At 58.0% G+C, this 19,525-nt stretch overlaps 1 protein-coding gene across 1 annotated transcript in view; it reads left to right on the forward strand.

The window, feature by feature from the left end:
- The window catches only part of LOC306758067 (uncharacterized protein), a gene marked incomplete at both ends in the record, with an annotated part of 145,945 nt that extends 126,872 nt beyond the window's left edge, over nucleotides 1–19,073 (forward strand). The window contains 2 exons of the mRNA XM_079243283.1: nucleotides 18,488–18,698; nucleotides 19,005–19,073. Of these exons, the coding sequence (XP_079099409.1) occupies nucleotides 18,488–18,698; nucleotides 19,005–19,073 (280 nt within the window). The remainder of the gene's footprint in view (nucleotides 1–18,487; nucleotides 18,699–19,004) is intronic.
- Between the last annotated feature and the right edge of the window lie 452 nt (nucleotides 19,074–19,525).

Consider the following 19,525-nt stretch of genomic DNA (forward strand, 5'->3'; position numbering starts at 1 on the left):
TTAGTCCCAGTCCAGTCCCAGTCCTGTCCCAGTCCAGTCCCAGTTCAGTCCCAGTCCTGTCCCAGTCCTGTCCCAGTTCAGTCCCAGTCCTGTCCCAGTCCTGTCCCAGTTCAGTCCCAGTCCAGTCCCAGTTCAGTCCCAGTCCAGTCCCAGTTCAGTCCCAGTCCAGTCCCAGTTCTGTCCCAGTTCAGTCCCAGTTCTGTCCCAGTTCAGTCCCAATTCTATCCCAGTCCAGTACCAGTTCAGTCCCAGTCCTTTCCCAGTCCTGTCCCAGTTCTGTCCCAGTCCTGTCCCAGTCCAGTCCCAGTTCAGTCCCAGTTCTGTCCCAGTTCTGTCCCAGTCCTGTCCCAGTTCAGTCCCAGTTCAGTCCCAGTCCTGTCCCAGTTCAGTCCCAGTCCTGTCCCAGTCCTGTCCCAGTTCTGTCCCAGTCCTGTCCCAGTCCTGTCCCAGTCCTGTCCCAGTTCTGTCCCAGTCCAGTCCCAGTCCTGTCCCAGTCCTGTCCCAGTTCTGTCCCAGTTCTGTCCCAGTCCAGTCGCAGTCCTGTCCCAGTTCTGTCCCAGTTCTGTCCCAGTCCAGTCGCAGTCCTGTCCCAGTTCTGTCCCAGTCCTGTCCCAGTTCTGTCCCAGTTCTGTCCCAGTCCAGTCGCAGTCCTGTCCCAGTTCTGTCCCAGTTCTGTCCCAGTCCAGTCCCAGTCCTGTCCCAGTTCAGTCCCAGTCCTGTCCCAGTCCAGTCCCAGTTCAGTTACAGTCCTGTCCCAGTTCTGTCCCAGTCCAGTCCCAGTCCTGTCCCAGTTCAGTTACAGTCCTGTCCCAGTCCAGTCCCAGTTCTGTCCCAGTCCTGTCCCAGTCCAGTCCCAGTCCTGTCGCAGTCCTGTCCCAGTCCTGTCCCAGTTCAGTCCCAGTCCAGTCCCAGTCCTTTCCCAGTCCAGTCCCAGTTCAGTCCCAGTCCTGTCCCAGTTCTGTCCCAGTTCAGTCCCAGTTCTGTCCCAGTCCAGTCCCAGTCCTGTCCCAGTTCAGTCCCAGTCCTGTCCCAGTCCAGTCCCAGTCCTGTCCCAGTCCTGTCCCAGTTCAGTCCCAGTTCAGTCCCAGTCCTGTCCCAGTTCTGTCCCAGTCCAGTCCCAGTCCTGTCCCAGTTCAGTCCCAGTCCAGTCCCAGTCCAGTCCCAGTTCTGTCCCAGTTCAGTCCCAGTTCTGTCCCAGTCCTGTCCCAGTTCTGTCCCAGTCCTGTCCCAGTTCAGTCCCAGTCCAGTCCCAGTTCTGTCCCAGTTCTGTCCCAGTCCAGTCCCAGTCCTGTCCCAGTTCAGTCCCAGTCCTGTCCCAGTCCAGTCCCAGTTCTGTCCCAGTCCTGTCCCAGTTCAGTCCAAGTTCTGTCCCAATTCAGTCCCAGTCCTGTCCCAGTCCTGTCCCAGTTCTGTCCCAGTCCTGTCCCAGTTCAGTCCCAGTTCTGTCCCAGTCCTGTCCCAGTCCTGTCCCAGTTCTGTCCCAGTCCTGTCCCAGTTCTGTCCCAGTCCTGTCCCAGTTCTGTCCCAGTCCTTTCCCAGTTCAGTACCAGTCCAGTCCCAGTTCAGTCCCAGTTCAGTCCCAGTCCTGTCCCAGTTCTGTCCCAGTCCTGTCCCAATCCTTTCCCAGTCCTGTCCCAGTTCTGTCCCAGTCCTGTCCCAGTCCAGTCCCAGTCCTGTCCCAGTCCTGTCCCAGTCCTGTCCCAGTTCAGTCCCAGTCCAGTCCCAGTCCAGTCCCAGTCCTGTCCCAGTCCTGTCCCAGTTCTGTCCCAGTTCAGTCCCAGTCCAGTCCCAGTTCAGTCCCAGTTCTGTCCCAGTCCAGTCCCAGTCCAGTCCCAGTCCAGTCCAGGTTCTGTCCCAGTCCTGTCCCAGTCCGGTCCCAGTCCTGTCCCAGTCCTGTCCCAGTCCTGTCCCAGTTCAGTCCCAGTCCTGTCCCAGTTCTGTCCCAGTCCAGTCCCAGTCCTGTCCCAGTTCAGTCCCAGTTCAGTCCCAGTCCAGTCCCAGTTCAGTCCCAGTTCTGTCCCAGTTCTGTCCCAGTTCAGTCCCAGTCCAGTCCCAGTTCAGTCACAGTTCAGTCCCAGTTCTGTCCCAGTTCTGTCCCAGTCCTGTCCCAGTTCAGTCCCAGTCCTGTCCCAGTCCAGTCCCAGTTCTGTCCCAGTCCAGTCCCAGTTCTGTCCCAGTCCTGTCCCAGTTCAGTCCCAGTTCTGTCCCAGTTCAGTCCCAGTTTAGTCCCAGTCCTGTCCCAGTTCAGTCCCAGTTCAGTCCCAGTTCAGTCCCAGTCCAGTCCCAGTTCTGTCCCAGTCCAGTCCCAGTTCAGTCCCAGTCCAGTCCCAGTTCAGTCCCAGTTCTGTCCCAGTTCTGTCACAGTCCAGTCCCAGTCCTGTCCCAGTTCTGTCCCAGTCCTGTCCCAGTTCAGTCCCAGTTCTGTCCCAGTTCAGTCCCAGTTTAGTCCCAGTTCTGTCCCAGTTCAGTCCCAGTTTAGTCCCAGTCCTGTCCCAGTTCTGTCCCAGTCCAGTCCCAGTCCTGTCCCAGTTCAGTCCCAGTTCAGTCCCAGTCCAGTCCCAGTTCAGTCCCAGTTCTGTCCCAGTTCTGTCCCAGTTCAGTCCCAGTCCAGTCCCAGTTCAGTCACAGTTCAGTCCCAGTTCTGTCCCAGTTCTGTCCCAGTCCTGTCCCAGTTCAGTCCCAGTCCTGTCCCAGTCCAGTCCCAGTTCTGTCCCAGTCCAGTCCCAGTTCTGTCCCAGTCCAGTCCCAGTTCAGTCCCAGTTCTGTCCCAGTTCAGTCCCAGTTTAGTCCCAGTCCTGTCCCAGTTCAGTCCCAGTTCAGTCCCAGTTCAGTCCCAGTCCAGTCCCAGTTCTGTCCCAGTCCAGTCCCAGTTCAGTCCCAGTCCAGTCCCAGTTCAGTCCCAGTTCTGTCCCAGTTCTGTCCCAGTCCAGTCCCAGTCCTGTCCCAGTTCTGTCCCAGTCCTGTCCCAGTTCAGTCCCAGTTCTGTCCCAGTTCAGTCCCAGTTTAGTCCCAGTTCTGTCCCAGTTCAGTCCCAGTTTAGTCCCAGTCCTGTCCCAGTCCTGTCCCAGTTCTGTCCCAGTTCAGTCCCAGTCCTGTCCCAGTTCTGTCCCACTTCAGTCCCAGTCCTGTCCCAGTCCTGTCCCAGTCCAGTCCCAGTTCTGTCCCAGTCCAGTCCCAGTTCAGTCCCAGTCCTGTCCCAGTTCTGTCCCAGTTCAGTCCCAGTCCAGTCCCAGTTCTGTCCCAGTTCAGTCCCAGTCCTGTCCCAGTCCTGTCCCAGTTCAGTCCCAGTTCAGTCCCAGTTTAGTCCCAGTCCTGTCCCAGTCCTGTCCCAGTCCAGTCCCAGTTCAGTCCCAGTCCTGTCCCAGTCCTGTCCCAGTCCAGTCCCAGTTCAGTCCCAGTCCTGTCCCAGTCCTGTCCCAGTTCAGTCCCAGTCCAGTCCCAGTTCAGTCCCAGTCCAGTCCCAGTTCTGTCCCAGTTCAGTCCCAGTCCTGTCCCAGTTCAGTCCCAGTTCTATCCCAGTCCAGTCCCAGTTCAGTCCCAGTCCTTTCCCAGTCCTGTCCCAGTTCTGTCCCAGTCCTGTCCCAGTCCAGTCCCAGTTCAGTCCCAGTCCTGTCCCAGTCCTGTCCCAGTTCTGTCCCAGTCCTGTCCCAGTCCAGTCCCAGTTCAGTCCCAGTCTTGTCCCAGTTCTGTCCCAGTTCTGTCCCAGTTCAGTCCCAGTCCTGTCCCAGTCCTGTCCCAGTTCTGTCCCAGTTCTGTCCCAGTCCAGTCCCAGTTCAGTCCCAGTCCTGTCCCAGTCCTGTCCCAGTCCAGTCCCAGTCCAGTCCCAGTTCAGTCCCAGTCCTGTCCCAGTTCAGTCCCAGTTCTGTCCCAGTCCTGTCCCAGTCCAGTCCCAGTTCAGTCCCAGTCCTGTCCCAGTTCTGTCCCAGTCCTGTCCCAGTCCAGTCCCAGTTCAGTCCCAGTCCTGTCCCAGTCCTGTCCCAGACAAGTCCCAGTCCAGTCCCAGTCCTGTCCCAGTCCAGTCCCAGTCCAGTCCCAGTTCAGTCCCAGTCCAGTCCCAGTCCAGTCCCAGTTCTTTCCCAGTTCTTTCCCAGTCCAGTCCCAGTCCAGTCCCAGTTCTGTCCCAGTCCAGTCCCAGTTCTGTCCCAGTCCTGTCCCAGTCCTGTCCCAGTTCAGTCCCAGTTCTGTCCCAGTCCTGTCCCAGTTCAGTCCCAGTCCACTCCCAGTCCAGTCCCAGTCCAGACCCAGTCCTGTCCCAGTTCTGTCCCAGTTCAGTCCCAGTCCAGTCCCAGTCCTGTCCCAGTCCTGTCCCAGTTCAGTCCCAGTCCTGTCCCAGTCCAGTCCCAGTTCAGTCCCAGTCCAGTCCCAGTCCAGTCCCAGTCCTGTCCCAGTTCTGTCCCAGTTCTGTCCCAGTCCAGTCCCAGTTCAGTCCCAGTTCTGTCCCAGTTCTGTCCCAGTCCAGTCCCAGTCCAGTCCCAGTCCAGTCCAGGTTCTGTCCCAGTCCTGTCCCAGTCCAGTCCCAGTCCTGTCCCAGTCCTGTCCCAGTTCAGTCCCAGTTCTGTCCCAGTCCAGTCCCAGTCCTGTCCCAGTTCAGTCCCAGTTCAGTCCCAGTCCAGTCCCAGTTCAGTCCCAGTTCTGTCCCAGTTCTGTCCCAGTCCAGTCCCAGTTCAGTCCCATTCCAGTCCCAGTTCAGTCCCAGTTCTGTCCCAGTCCTGTCCCAGTTCAGTCCCAGTCCTGTCCCAGTCCAGTCCCAGTTCTGTCCCAGTCCTGTCCCAGTTCAGTCCCAGTTCTGTCCCAGTTCAGTCCCAGTTTAGTCCCAGTCCTGTCCCAGTTCAGTCCCAGTTCAGTCCCAGTTCAGTCCCAGTCCAGTCCCAGTTCTGTCCCAGTCCAGTCCCAGTTCAGTCCCAGTCCAGTCCCAGTTCAGTCCCAGTTCTGTCCCAGTTCTGTCCCAGTCCAGTCCCAGTCCTGTCCCAGTTCTGTCCCAGTCCTGTCCCAGTCCAGTCCCAGTTCTTTCCCAGTCCTGTCCCAGTTCAGTCCCAGTTCTGTCCCAGTTCAGTCCCAGTTTAGTCCCAGTTCTGTCCCAGTTCAGTCCCAGTTTAGTCCCAGTCCTGTCCCAGTCCTGTCCCAGTTCTGTACCGGTTCAGTCCCAGTCCTGTCCCAGTTCTGTCCCACTTCAGTCCCAGTCCTGTCCCAGTCCTGTCCCAGTCCAGTCCCAGTTCAGTCCCAGTCCAGTCCCAGTTCTGTCCCAGTTCTGTCCCAGTCCAGTCCCAGTTCAGTCCCAGTCCAGTCCCAGTTCAGTCACAGTTCAGTCCCAGTTCTGTCCCAGTTCTGTCCCAGTCCTGTCCCAGTTCAGTCCCAGTCCTGTCCCAGTCCAGTCCCAGTTCTGTCCCAGTCCTGTCCCAGTTCAGTCCCAGTTCTGTCCCAGTTCAGTCCCAGTTTAGTCCCAGTCCTGTCCCAGTTCAGTCCCAGTTCAGTCCCAGTTCAGTCCCAGTCCAGTCCCAGTTCTGTCCCAGTCCAGTCCCAGTTCAGTCCCAGTCCAGTCCCAGTTCAGTCCCAGTTCTGTCCCAGTTCTGTCCCAGTCCTGTCCCAGTCCTTTCCCAGTTCTGTCCCAGTCCTGTCCCAGTTCAGTCCCAGTTCTGTCCCAGTTCAGTCCCAGTTTAGTCCCAGTTCTGTCCCAGTTCAGTCCCAGTTTAGTCCCAGTTCAGTCCCAGTCCTGTCCCAGTTCTGTCCCAGTTCAGTCCCAGTTCTGTCCCACTTCAGTCCCAGTCCTGTCCCAGTCCTGTCCCAGTCCAGTCCCAGTTCAGTCCCAGTCCAGTCCCAGTTCAGTCCCAGTCCTGTCCCAGTTCTGTCCCAGTTCAGTCCCAGTCCAGTCCCAGTTCTGTCCCAGTTCAGTCCCAGTCCTGTCCCAGTCCTGTCCCAGTTCAGTCCCAGTTCAGTCCCAGTTTTGTCCCAGTCCAGTCCCAGTCCTGTCCCAGTCCAGTCCCAGTTCAGTCCCAGTCCTGTCCCAGTCCTGTCCCAGTCCAGTCCCAGTTCAGTCCCAGTCCTGTCCCAGTCCTGTCCCAGTTCAGTCCCAGTCCTGTCCCAGTTCAGTCCCAGTCCAGTCCCAGTTCAGTCCCAGTCCAGTCCCAGTTCTGTCCCAGTTCAGTCCCAGTCCTGTCCCAGTTCAGTCCCAGTTCTATCCCAGTCCTGTCCCAGTTCAGTCCCAGTCCTTTCCCAGTCCTGTCCCAGTTCTGTCCCAGTCCTGTCCCAGTCCAGTCCCAGTTCAGTCCCAGTCCTGTCCCAGTCCTGTCCCAGTTCTGTCCCAGTCCTGTCCCAGTCCAGTCCCAGTTCAGTCCCAGTCTTGTCCCAGTTCTGTCCCAGTTCTGTCCCAGTTCAGTCCCAGTCCTGTCCCAGTCCTATCCCAGTTCTGTCCCAGTTCTGTCCCAGTCCAGTCCCAGTTCAGTCCCAGTCCTGTCCCAGTCCTGTCCCAGTCCAGTCCCAGTTCAGTCCCAGTCCAGTCCCAGTTCAGTCCCAGTTCTGTCCCAGTCCTGTCCCAGTCCAGTCCCAGTTCAGTCCCAGTCCTGTCCCAGTTCTGTCCCAGTCCTGTCCCAGTCCAGTCCCAGTTCAGTCCCAGTCCTGTCCCAGTTCAGTCCCAGTTCTGTCCCAGTCCTGTCCCAGTCCAGTCCCAGTTCAGTCCCAGTCCTGTCCCAGTTCTGTCCCAGTCCTGTCCCAGTCCAGTCCCAGTTCAGTCCCAGTCCTGTCCCAGTTCAGTCCCAGTTTAGTCCCAGTCCTGTCCCAGTTCTGTCCCAGTTCAGTCCCAGTCCTGTCCCAGTTCTGTCCCACTTCAGTCCCAGTCCTGTCCCAGTCCTGTCCCAGTCCAGTCCCAGTTCAGTCCCAGTCCAGTCCCAGTTCAGTCCCAGTCCAGTCCCAGTTCTGTCCCAGTTCAGTCCCAGTCCAGTCCCAGTCCTGTCCCAGTTCAGTCCCAGTTCAGTCCCAGTTTAGTCCCAGTCCAGTCCCAGTCCTGTCCCAGTTTAGTCCCAGTCCAGTCCCAGTCCTGTCCCAGTCCTGTCCCAGTCCAGTCCCAGTTCAGTCCCAGTCCTGTCCCAGTCCAGTCCCAGTCCAGTCCCAGTCCTGTCCCAGTTCAGTCCCAGTCCAGTCCCAGTTCAGTCCCAGTTCTGTCCCAGTCCTGTCCCAGTTCTGTCCCAGTCCTGTCCCAGTTCAGTCCCAGTCCAGTCCCAGTTCTGTCCCAGTTCTGTCCCAGTCCAGTCCCAGTCCTGTCCCAGTTCTGTCCCAGTCCTGTCCCAGTCCAGTCCCAGTTCTGTCCCAGTCCTGTCCCAGTTCAGTCCCAGTCCAGTCCCAGTCCTGTCCCAGTTCTGTCCCAGTCCTGTCCCAGTCCTGTCCCAGTTCTGTCCCAGTCCTGTCCCAGTTCTGTCCCAGTCCTGTTCCAGTCCTGTCCCAGTCCTGTCCCAGTTCAGTCCCAGTCCAGTCCCAGTTCAGTCCCAGTTCAGTCCCAGTCCATTCCCAGTCCTGTCCCAGTTCTGTCCCAGTTCTGTCCCAGTCCTGTTCCAGTCCTGTCCCAGTCCTGTCCCAGTTCAGTCCCAGTCCAGTCCCAGTTCAGTCCCAGTTCAGTCCCAGTCCATTCCCAGTCCTGTCCCAGTTCTGTCCCAGTTCTGTCCCAGTCCAGTCCCAGTTCAGTCCCAGTTCTGTCCCAGTCCAGTCCCAGTCCAGTCCCAGTCCAGTCCAGGTTCTGTCCCAGTCCTGTCCCAGTCCAGTCCCAGTCCTGTCCCAGTCCTGTCCCAGTTCAGTCCCAGTTCTGTCCCAGTCCAGTCCCAGTCCTGTCCCAGTTCAGTCCCAGTTCAGTCCCAGTCCAGTCCCAGTTCAGTCCCAGTTCTGTCCCAGTTCTTTCCCAGTCCAGTCCCAGTTCAGTCCCAGTCCAGTCCCAGTTCAGTCCCAGTTCAGTCCCAGTTCTGTCCCAGTTCTGTCCCAGTCCTGTCCCAGTTCAGTCCCAGTCCTGTCCCAGTCCAGTCCCAGTTCTGTCCCAGTCCTGTCCCAGTTCAGTCCCAGTTCTGTCCCAGTTCAGTCCCAGTTTAGTCCCAGTCCTGTCCCAGTTCAGTCCCAGTTCAGTCCCAGTTCAGTCCCAGTCCAGTCCCAGTTCTGTCCCAGTCCAGTCCCAGTTCAGTCCCAGTCCAGTCCCAGTTCAGTCCCAGTTCTGTCCCAGTTCTGTCCCAGTCCAGTCCCAGTCCTGTCCCAGTTCTGTCCCAGTCCTGTCCCAGTCCAGTCCCAGTTCTTTCCCAGTCCTGTCCCAGTTCAGTCCCAGTTCTGTCCCAGTTCAGTCCCAGTTTAGTCCCAGTTCTGTCCCAGTTCACTCCCAGTTTAGTCCCAGTCCTGTCCCAGTCCTGTCCCAGTTCTGTCCCAGTTCAGTCCCAGTCCTGTCCCAGTTCTGTCCCACTTCAGTCCCAGTCCTGTCCCAGTCCAGTCCCAGTTCAGTCCCAGTTCAGTCCCAGTCCTGTCCCAGTTCTGTCCCAGTTCAGTCCCAGTCCAGTCCCAGTTCTGTCCCAGTTCAGTCCCAGTCCTGTCCCAGTCCTGTCCCAGTTCAGTCCCAGTTCAGTCCCAGTTTAGTCCCAGTCCCAGTCCTGTCCCAGTCCAGTCCCAGTTCAGTCCCAGTCCTGTCCCAGTCCTGTCCCAGTCCAGTCCCAGTTCAGTCCCAGTCCTGTCCCAGTCCTGTCCCAGTTCAGTCCCAGTCCAGTCCCAGTTCAGTCCCAGTCCAGTCCCAGTTCAGTCCCAGTCCAGTCCCAGTTCTGTCCCAGTTCAGTCCCAGTCCTGTCCCAGTTCAGTCCCAGTTCTATCCCAGTCCAGTCCCAGTTCAGTCCCAGTCCTTTCCCAGTCCTGTCCCAGTTCTGTCCCAGTCCTGTCCCAGTCCAGTCCCAGTCCTGTCCCAGTTCAGTCCCAGTCCAGTCCCAGTTCAGTCCCAGTCCAGTCCCAGTTCTGTCCCAGTTCAGTCCCAGTCCTGTCCCAGTTCAGTCCCAGTTCTATCCCAGTCCTGTCCCAGTTCAGTCCCAGTCCTTTCCCAGTCCTGTCCCAGTTCTGTCCCAGTCCTTTCCCAGTCCAGTCCCAGTTCAGTCCCAGTCCTGTCCCAGTCCTGTCCCAGTTCTGTCCCAGTCCTGTCCCAGTCCAGTCCCAGTTCAGTCCCAGTCTTGTCCCAGTTCTGTCCCAGTTCTGTCCCAGTTCAGTCCCAGTCCTGTCCCAGTCCTATCCCAGTTCTGTCCCAGTTCTGTCCCAGTCCAGTCCCAGTTCAGTCCCAGTCCTGTCCCAGTCCTGTCCCAGTCCAGTCCCAGTTCAGTCCCAGTCCAGTCCCAGTTCAGTCCCAGTTCTGTCCCAGTCCTGTCCCAGTCCAGTCCCAGTTCTGTCCCAGTTCTGTCCCAGTCCTGTCCCAGTCCAGTCCCAGTTCAGTCCCAGTCCTGTCCCAGTTCAGTCCCAGTTCTGTCCCAGTCCTGTCCCAGTCCTGTCCCAGTTCAGTCCCAGTCCTGTCCCAGTTCTGTCCCAGTCCTGTCCCAGTCCAGTCCCAGTTCAGTCCCAGTCCTGTCCCAGTTCAGTCCCAGTTTAGTCCCAGTCCTGTCCCAGTTCTGTCCCAGTTCAGTCCCAGTCCTGTCCCAGTTCTGTCCCACTTCAGTCCCAGTCCTTTCCCAGTCCTGTCCCAGTCCAGTCCCAGTTCAGTCCCAGTCCAGTCCCAGTTCAGTCCCAGTCCAGTCCCAGTTCTGTCCCAGTTCAGTCCCAGTCCAGTCCCAGTCCTGTCCCAGTTCAGTCCCAGTTCAGTCCCAGTTTAGTCCCAGTCCAGTCCCAGTCCTGTCCCAGTTTAGTCCCAGTCCAGTCCCAGTCCTGTCCCAGTCCTGTCCCAGTCCAGTCCCAGTCCAGTCCCAGTCCTGTCCCAGTCCAGTCCCAGTTCAGTCCCAGTCCTGTCCCAGTCCAGTCCCAGTCCAGTCCCAGTCCTGTCCCAGTTCAGTCCCAGTCCAGTCCCAGTCCTGTCCCAGTTCTGTCCCAGTCCTGTCCCAGTTCTGTCCCAGTCCTGTCCCAGTTCAGTCCCAGTCCAGTCCCAGTTCTGTCCCAGTTCTGTCCCAGTCCAGTCCCAGTCCTGTCCCAGTTCTGTCCCAGTCCTGTCCCAGTCCAGTCCCAGTTCTGTCCCAGTCCTGTCCCAGTTCAGTCCCAGTCCAGTCCCAGTCCTGTCCCAGTTCTGTCCCAGTCCTGTCCCAGTCCTGTCCCAGTTCTGTCCCAGTCCTGTCCCAGTTCTGTCCCAGTCCTGTCCCAGTTCTGTCCCAGTCCTGTTCCAGTCCTGTCCCAGTCCTGTCCCAGTTCAGTCCCAGTCCAGTCCCAGTTCAGTCCCAGTTCAGTCCCAGTCCATTCCCAGTCCTGTCCCAGTTCTGTCCCAGTTCTGTCCCAGTCCTGTTCCAGTCCTGTCCCAGTCCTGTCCCAGTTCAGTCCCAGTCCAGTCCCAGTTCAGTCCCAGTTCAGTCCCAGTCCATTCCCAGTCCTGTCCCAGTTCTGTCCCAGTTCTGTCCCAGTCCAGTCCCAGTTCAGTCCCAGTTCTGTCCCAGTCCAGTCCCAGTCCAGTCCCAGTCCAGGTTCTGTCCCAGTCCTGTCCCAGTCCAGTCCCAGTCCTGTCCCAGTCCTGTCCCAGTTCAGTCCCAGTTCTGTCCCAGTCCAGTCCCAGTCCTGTCCCAGTTCAGTCCCAGTTCAGTCCCAGTCCAGTCCCAGTTCAGTCCCAGTTCTGTCCCAGTTCTTTCCCAGTCCAGTCCCAGTTCAGTCCCAGTCCAGTCCCAGTTCAGTCCCAGTTCAGTCCCAGTTCTGTCCCAGTTCTGTCCCAGTCCTGTCCCAGTTCAGTCCCAGTCCTGTCCCAGTCCAGTCCCAGTTCTGTCCCAGTCCTGTCCCAGTTCAGTCCCAGTTCTGTCCCAGTTCAGTCCCAGTTTAGTCCCAGTCCTGTCCCAGTTCAGTCCCAGTTCAGTCCCAGTTCAGTCCCAGTCCAGTCCCAGTTCTGTCCCAGTCCAGTCCCAGTTCAGTCCCAGTCCAGTCCCAGTTCAGTCCCAGTTCTGTCCCAGTTCTGTCCCAGTCCAGTCCCAGTCCTGTCCCAGTTCTGTCCCAGTCCTGTCCCAGTCCAGTCCCAGTTCTTTCCCAGTCCTGTCCCAGTTCAGTCCCAGTTCTGTCCCAGTTCAGTCCCAGTTTAGTCCCAGTTCTGTCCCAGTTCACTCCCAGTTTAGTCCCAGTCCTGTCCCAGTCCTGTCCCAGTTCTGTCCCAGTTCAGTCCCAGTCCTGTCCCAGTTCTGTCCCACTTCAGTCCCAGTCCTGTCCCAGTCCAGTCCCAGTTCAGTCCCAGTTCAGTCCCAGTCCTGTCCCAGTTCTGTCCCAGTTCAGTCCCAGTCCAGTCCCAGTTCTGTCCCAGTTCAGTCCCAGTCCTGTCCCAGTCCTGTCCCAGTTCAGTCCCAGTTCAGTCCCAGTTTAGTCCCAGTCCCAGTCCTGTCCCAGTCCAGTCCCAGTTCAGTCCCAGTCCTGTCCCAGTCCTGTCCCAGTCCAGTCCCAGTTCAGTCCCAGTCCTGTCCCAGTCCTGTCCCAGTTCAGTCCCAGTCCAGTCCCAGTTCAGTCCCAGTCCAGTCCCAGTTCAGTCCCAGTCCAGTCCCAGTTCTGTCCCAGTTCAGTCCCAGTCCTGTCCCAGTTCAGTCCCAGTTCTATCCCAGTCCAGTCCCAGTTCAGTCCCAGTCCTTTCCCAGTCCTGTCCCAGTTCTGTCCCAGTCCTGTCCCAGTCCAGTCCCAGTTCAGTCCCAGTCGTGTCCCAGTCCTGTCCCAGTTCTGTCCCAGTCCTGTCCCAGTCCAGTCCCAGTTCAGTCCCAGTCTTGTCCCAGTTCTGTCCCAGTTCTGTCCCAGTTCAGTCCCAGTCCTGTCCCAGTCCTGTCCCAGTTCTGTCCCAGTTCTGTCCCAGTCCAGTCCCAGTTCAGTCCCAGTCCTGTCCCAGTCCTGTCCCAGTCCAGTCCCAGTCCAGTCCCAGTTCAGTCCCAGTCCTGTCCCAGTTCAGTCCCAGTTCAGTCCCAGTTCAGTCCCAGTCCTGTCCCAGTCCTGTCCCAGTCCTGTCCCAGTTCAGTCCCAGTCCTGTCCCAGTTCTGTCCCAGTCCTGTCCCAGTCCTGTCCCAGTTCTGTCCCAGTCCAGTCCCAGTTCAGTCCCAGTCCTGTCCCAGTTCTGTCCCAGTTCTGTCCCAGTCCAGTCCCAGTTCAGTCCCAGTCCTGTCCCAGTCCTGTCCCAGTCCAGTCCCAGTCCAGTCCCAGTTCAGTCCCAGTTCTGTCCCAGTTCTGTCCCAGTCCAGTCCCAGTTCAGTCCCAGTCCTGTCCCAGTCCTGTCCCAGTCCTGTCCCAGTCCAGTCCCAGTTCAGTCCCAGTCCTGTCCCAGTTCTGTCCCAGTCCTGTCCCAGTCCAGTCCCAGTTCAGTCCCAGTCCTGTCCCAGTCCAGTCCCAGTCCTGTCCCAGTCCAGTCCCAGTCCAGTCCCAGTTCAGTCCCAGTCCAGTCCCAGTCCAGTCCCAGTTCTTTCCCAGTTCTGTCCCAGTCCAGTCCCAGTCCAGTCCCAGTTCTGTCCCAGTCCAGTCCCAGTCCAGTCCCAGTCCTGTCCCAGTCCTGTCCCAGTTCAGTCCCAGTTCTGTCCCAGTCCTGTCCCAGTACAGTCCCAGTTCAGTCCCAGTCCTGTCCCAGTCCAGACCCAGTCCTGTTCCAGTCCAGTCCCAGTCCTGTCCCAGTCCAGTCCCAGTCCAGTCCCAGTCCTGTCCCAGTACAGTCCCAGTTCAGTCCCAGTTCTGTCCCAGTCCAGTCCCAGTCCAGTCCCAGTTCTGTCCCAGTCCAGTCCCAGTCCTGTCCCAGTCCTGTCCCAGTACAGTCCCAGTTCTGTCCCAGTCCAGTCCCAGTCCTGTCCCAGTCCAGTCCTAGTTCAGTCCCAGTTCTTTCCCAGTCCAGTCCCAGTCCTGTCCCAGTTCTGTCCCAGTCCTGTCCCAGTCCAGTCCCAGTCCTGTCCCAGTTCTTTCCCAGTTCAGTCCCAGTCCTGTCCCAGTTCTTTCCCAGTTCAGTCTCAGTCCTGTTCCAGTCCTGTCCCAGTTCAGTCCCAGTCCTGTCCCAGTTCAGTCCCAGTCCTGTCCCAGTACAGTCCCAGTCCAGTCCCAGTCCTGTCCCAGTTCAGTCCCAGTTCAGTCCCAGTTCAGTCCCAGTCCTGTCCCAGTTCTTTCCCAGTTCAGTCTCAGTCCTGTTCCAGTCCTGTCCCAGTTCAGTCCCAGTCCTGTCCCAGTTCAGTCCCAGTTCAGTCCCAGTCCTGTCCCAGTTCTGTCCCAGTCCTGTCCCAGTACAGTCCCAGTCCAGTCCCAGTCCTGTCCCAGTTCAGTCCCAGTTCAGTCCCAGTCCTGTCCCAGTTCTGTCCCAGTCCTGTCCCAGTCCAGTCCCAGTCCTGTCCCAGTCCAGTCCCAGTCCAGTCCCAGTTCAGTCCCAGTCCAGTCCCAGTCCAGTCCCAGTTCAGTCCCAGTCCAGTCCCAGTCCAGTCCCAGTTCTGTCCCAGTCCTGTCCCAGTCCAGTCCCAGTTCAGTCCCAGATCTGTCCCAGTCCAGTCCCAGTCCAGTCCCAGTCCTGTCCCAGTCCAGTCCCAGTCCAGTCCCAGTCCTGTCCCAGTCCTGTCCCAGTCCAGTCCCAGTCCTGTTCCAGTCCTGTCCCAGTCCAGTCCCCTTCCTGTCCCAGTCCAGTCCCAGTCCAGTCCCAGTTCTGTCCAAGTCCAGTCCCAGTCCTGTCCCAGTCCAGTCCCAGTTCAGTCCCAGTTCTGTCCCAGTCCAGTCCCAGTCCAGTCCCCTTCCCGTCCCAGTCCTGTCCCAGTCCAGTCCCAGTTCTGTCCCAGTCCAGTCCCAGTCCAGTCCCAGTCCAGTCCCTGTTCTGTCCCAGTCCAGTCCCAGTTCTCTCCCAGTTCTGTCCCAGTCCTGTCCCAGTTCAGTCCCAGTCCTGTCCCAGTCCAGTCCCAGTTCAGTCCCAGTTCAGTCCCAGTCCTGTCCCAGACAAGTCCCAGTCCAGTCCCAGTTCTGTCCCAGTCCAGTCCCAGTCCTGTCCCAGTTCAGTCCCAGTTTAGTCCCAGTCCTGTCCCAGTTCAGTCCCAGTCCAGTCCCAGTTCTGTCCCAGTTCAGTCCCAGTCCTGTCCCAGTTCTGTCCCAGTTCAGTCCCAGTCCTGTCCCAGTCCAGTCCCAGTTCAGTCCCACTCCAGTCCCAGTTCAGTCCCAGTCCTGTCCCAGTCCTGTCCCAGTCCTGTCCCAGTTCTGTCCCAGTCCTGTCCCAGTCCTGTCCCAGTTCTGTCCCAGTCCTGTCCCAGTTCAGTCCCAGTCCAGTCCCAGTTCAGTCCCAGTCCTGTCCCAGTCCTGTCCCAGTTCTGTCCCAGTCCTGTCCCAGTTCTGTCCCAGTTCTGTCCCAGTCCTGTCCCAGTTCAGTCCCAGTCCAGTCCCAGTCCTGTCCCAGTCCAGTCCCAGTCCTGTCCCAGTTCTGTCCCAGTTCAGTCCCAGTCCTGTCCCAGTCCTGTCCCAGTTCTGTCCCAGTCCTGTCCCAGTTCTGTCCCAGTTCTGTCCCAGTCCTGTCCCAGTTCAGTCCCAGTCCAGTCCCAGTCCAGTCCCAGTCCTGTCCCAGTCCAGTCCCAGTCCTGTCCCAGTTCTGTCCCAGTTCAGTCCCAGTCCAGTCCCAGTTCAGTCCCAGTTCTGTCCCAGTTCTGTCCCAGTCCAGTCCAGGTTCTGTCCCAGTCCTGTCCCAGTCCAGTCCCAGTTCAGTCCCAGTCCTGTCCCAGTTCTGTCCCAGTCCTGTCCCAGTTCAGTCCCAGTTCTGTCCCAGTTCAGTCCCAGTTTAGTCCCAGTCCTGTCCCAGTTCAGTCCCAGTTCAGTCCCAGTTCAGTCCCAGTCCAGTCCCAGTTCTGTCCCAGTCCAGTCCCAGTTCAGTCCCAGTCCAGTCCCAGTTCAGTCCCAGTTCTGTCCCAGTTCTGTCCCAGTCCAGTCCCAGTCCTGTCCCAGTTCTGTCCCAGTCCTGTCCCAGTCCAGTCCCAGTTCTTTCCCAGTCCTGTCCCAGTTCAGTCCCAGTTCTGTCCCAGTTCAGTCCCAGTTTAGTCCCAGTTCTGTCCCAGTTCAGTCCCAGTTTAGTCCCAGTCCTGTCCCAGTTCTGTCCCAGTTCAGTCCCAGTCCTGTCCCAGTTCTGTCCCACTTCAGTCCCAGTCCTGTCCCAGTCCTGTCCCAGTCCAGTCCCAGTTCAGTCCCAGTCCAGTCCCAGTTCAGTCCCAGTCCTGTCCCAGTTCTGTCCCAGTTCAGTCCCAGTCCAGTCCCAGTTCTGTCCCAGTTCAGTCCCAGTCCTGTCCCAGTCCTGTCCCAGTCCTGTCCCAGTCCTGTCCCAGTTCAGTCCCAGTTTAGTCCCAGTCCTGTCCCAGTCCAGTCCCAGTTCAGTCCCAGTCCTGTCCCAGTCCTGTCCCAGTCCAGTCCCAGTTCAGTCCCAGTCCTGTCCCAGTCCTGTCCCAGTTCAGTCCCAGTCCAGTCCCAGTTCAGTCCCAGTCCAGTCCCAGTTCAGTCCCAGTCCAGTCCCAGTTCTGTCCCAGTTCAGTCCCAGTCCTGTCCCAGTTCAGTCCCAGTTCTATCCCAGTCCAGTCCCAGTTCAGTCCCAGTCCTTTCCCAGTCCTGTCCCAGTTCTGTCCCAGTCCTGTCCCAGTCCAGTCCCAGTTCAGTCCCAGTCCTGTCCCAGTCCTGTCCCAGTTCTGTCCCAGTCCTGTCCCAGTCCAGTCCCAGTCCTGTCCCAGTTCTTTCCCAGTTCAGTCCCAGTCCTGTCCCAGTTCTTTCCCAGTTCAGTCTCAGTCCTGTTCCAGTCCTGTCCCAGTTCAGTCCCAGTCCTGTCCCAGTTCAGTCCCAGTTCAGTCCCAGTCCTGTCCCAGTTCTGTCCCAGTCCTGTCCCAGTACAGTCCCAGTCCAGTCCCAGTCCTGTCCCAGTTCAGTCCCAGTTCAGTCCCAGTTCAGTCCCAGTCCTGTCCCAGTTCTTTCCCAGTTCAGTCTCAGTCCTGTTCCAGTCCTGTCCCAGTTCAGTCCCAGTCCTGTCCCAGTTCAGTCCCAGTTCAGTCCCAGTCCTGTCCCAGTTCTGTCCCAGTCCTGTCCCAGTACAGTCCCAGTCCAGTCCCAGTCCTGTCCCAGTTCAGTCCCAGTTCAGTCCCAGTCCTGTCCCAGTTCTGTCCCAGTCCTGTCCCAGTCCAGTCCCAGTCCAGTCCCAGTCCAGTCCCAGTCCTGTCCCAGTCCAGTCCCAGTCCAGTCCCAGTCCTGTCCCAGTCCAGTCCCAGTTCTGTCCCAGTCCTGTCCCAGTCCAGTCCCAGTTCAGTCCCAGATCTGTCCCAGTCCAGTCCCAGTCCAGTCCCAGTCCAGTCCCAGTCCTGTCCCAGTCCTGTCCCAGTCCAGTCCCAGTCCTGTTCCAGTCCTGTCCCAGTCCAGTCCCCTTCCTGTCCCAGTCCAGTCCCAGTCCAGTCCCAGTTCTGTCCCAGTCCAGTCCCAGTCCTGTCCCAGTCCAGTCCCAGTTCTGTCCCAGTTCTGTCCCAGTCCAGTCCCAGTCCAGTCCCCTTCCCGTCCCAGTCCTGTCCCAGTCCAGTCCCAGTTCTGTCCCAGTCCAGTCCCAGTCCAGTCCCAGTCCAGTCCCTGTTCTGTCCCAGTCCAGTCCCAGTTCTCTCCCAGTTCTGTCCCAGTCCTGTCCCAGTTCAGTCCCAGTCCTGTCCCAGTCCAGTCCCAGTTCTCTCCCAGTTCTGTCCCAGTCCTGTCCCAGTTCAGTCCCAGTCCTGTCCCAGTCCAGTCCCAGTTCAGTCCCAGTTCAGTCCCAGTCCTGTCCCAGACAAATCCCAGTCCAGTCCCAGTTCTGTCCCAGTCCAGTCCCAGTCCTGTCCCAGTTCAGTCCCAGTTCAGTCCCAGTTTAGTCCCAGTCCTGTCCCAGTTCAGTCCCAGTCCAGTCCCAGTTCTGTCCCAGTTCAGTCCCAGTCCTGTCCCAGTTCTGTCCCAGTTCAGTCCCACTCCAGTCCCAGTTCAGTCCCAGTCCTGTCCCAGTCCTGTCCCAGTTCTGTCCCAGTCCTGTCCCAGTCCTGTCCCAGTTCTGTCCCAGTCCAGTCCCAGTTCAGTCCCAGTCCTGTCCCAGTCCTGTCCCAGTTCTGTCCCAGTCCTGTCCCAGTTCTGTCCCAGTCCTGTCCCAGTCCTGTCCCAGTCCAGTCCCAGTCCTGTCCCAGTCCAGTCCCAGTCCTGTCCCAGTTCTGTCCCAGTTCAGTCCCAGTCCAGTCCCAGTTCAGTCCCAGTTCTGTCCCAGTTCTGTCCCAGTCCAGTCCAGGTTCTGTCCCAGTCCAGTCCCAGTCCTGTCCCAGTCCTGTCCCAGTTCAGTCCCAGTCCTGTCCCAGTTCTGTCCCAGTCCAGTCCCAGTCCTGTCCCAGTTCAGTCCCAGTCCAGTCCCAGTTCAGTCCCAGTTCTGTCCCAGTCCTGTCCCAGTTCTGTCCCAGTTCTGTCCCAGTCCAGTCCCAGTTCAGTCCCAGTCCAGTCCCAGTTCAGTCCCAGTTCTGTCCCAGTTCTGTCCCAGTCCAGTCCCAGTCCTGTCCCAGTTCAGTCCCAGTCCTGTCCCAGTCCAGTCCCAGTTCAGTCCCAGTCCTGTCCCAGTTCAGTCCCAGTCCTGTCCCAGTTCAGTCCCAGTTCAGTCCCAGTCCAGTCCCAGTTCAGTCCCAGTTCTGTCCCAGTTCTGTCCCAGTTCTGTCCCAGTCCAGTCCCAGTCCTGTCCCAGACAAGTCCCAGTCCAGTCCCAGTTCAGTCCCAGTTCAGTCCCAGTTCAGTCCCAGTCCTGTCCCAGACAAGTCCCAGTCCAGTCCCAGTTCTGTCCCAGTCCAGTCCCAGTTCTGTCCCAGTTCAGTCCCAGTCCTGTCCCAGTTCTGTCCCAGTTCAGTCCCAGTCCTGTCCCAGTCCTGTCCCAGTCCAGTCCCAGTTCAGTCCCACTCCAGTCCCAGTTCAGTCCCAGTCCTGTCCCAGTCCTGTCCCAGTCCTGTCCCAGTTCAGTCCCAGTCCTGTCCCAGTCCTGTCCCAGTTCAGTCCCAGTCCTGTCCCAGTCCTGTCCCAGTTCAGTCCCAGTTCTTTCCCAGTTCAGTCCCAGTCCTGTCCCAGTCCTGTCCCAGTTCAGTCCCAGTTCTTTCCCAGTTCAGTCCCAGTCCTGTCCCAGTCCTGTCCCAGTTCAGTCCCAGTTCTTTCCCAGTTCAGTCCCAGTCCTGTCCCAGTTCAGTCCCAGTCCTGTCCCAGTTCAGTCCCAGTTCTTTCCCAGTTCAGTCCCAGTCCTGTCCCAGTCCTGTCCCAGTTCAGTCCCAGTTCTTTCCCAGTTCAGTCCCAGTCCTGTCCCAGTTCAGTCCCAGTTCAGTCCCAGTCCTGTCCCAGCCCTGACCCTTTCTGTACCAGTGTGATCCAGGATCCTGGTCTCAGGTGTTCCCACCTTTCCCTCCAGGTTGCACTATAAGGAGCGTCTGGTGGAGCTGATCAACCGTTGCCATGCTGACCCGGCCGTCCTTTTCAGTCCAGCAGAGCTGGAGGCGGAGCTTCAGCGCTGGCATGTTGCCATGCCAACCAGGAACCCAGATGAACCGGAGCCGCTGTATGCACACCGCCTACACCTGGTGAGTGACATCATCCTGGTCAATGTCCAATCAGAAAGCAGGGTAAAGAAACACGTAACACGGGACTGAAGGACTGTCCAGAAAACTGGTCACGTTAACCCTGATCCTAACCTTTCTGATCTGAGGTAAGCTGTCACCAAGGTAACTGAGTCTCCTCCCACCAGTTCTAAATGAAGGCAGACCAGTTCAGATGTCCCCCAGTCCCTCCAGGCCAGGACATGTACCTGGACAGGTAGCATCACACAGATCATCGATCAAGCAGATGTTCTTTGCTGCTTCACAGGATCGGGTCCAATCAAAAATCTTTCTCTACAACCAATCACAGCCCAGCTTTCTGTATGTCTGCAGACGGTGACAAACAGCATTCCTCTCAGGAAGCAGCACCGTTCTCCTGTCAAACCTGATGATGACCTCTGACCCCTGCAGGCCTCCGCCCACTGTCAACCAACCAGTCCGATGCAACAGAACCACCGACCAGTACTCAAGCAGGACGTGACCATTTCCACAATCACAATTGTGATGTCATCGTGGTTACCATGGAAATGAACAAAAAAAGTAAATTATGAGAATGAATAGGGACTAAGGCAGAGAGCAGCCAATCAGAGCCGACTTACATTAACGAGCTTCATGTTCTGATGCTAATGACCCTCAAACAATGTTCCATATTTTTTTCTTTCAGGTAGCGCATTAAACTGCTAGCATTTTAACCTGTTAGCACATTAACCTGTTAGCATGTTAAACTGCTAGCATGTTAACCTGTTAACATGTTAACCTGTTAGCACATTAACCTGTTAGCATGTTAACCTGTTAGCATGCTAAAATGTTAGCATGTTAACCTGTTAGCATGCTAAAATGTTAGCATGTAAACC

The sequence above is a fragment of the Telmatherina bonti genome (genome assembly GCF_933228915.1).
Source record: "Telmatherina bonti genome assembly, chromosome: 7".
In the NCBI taxonomy this organism is placed as follows: Eukaryota; Metazoa; Chordata; class Actinopteri; order Atheriniformes; family Telmatherinidae; genus Telmatherina; species Telmatherina bonti.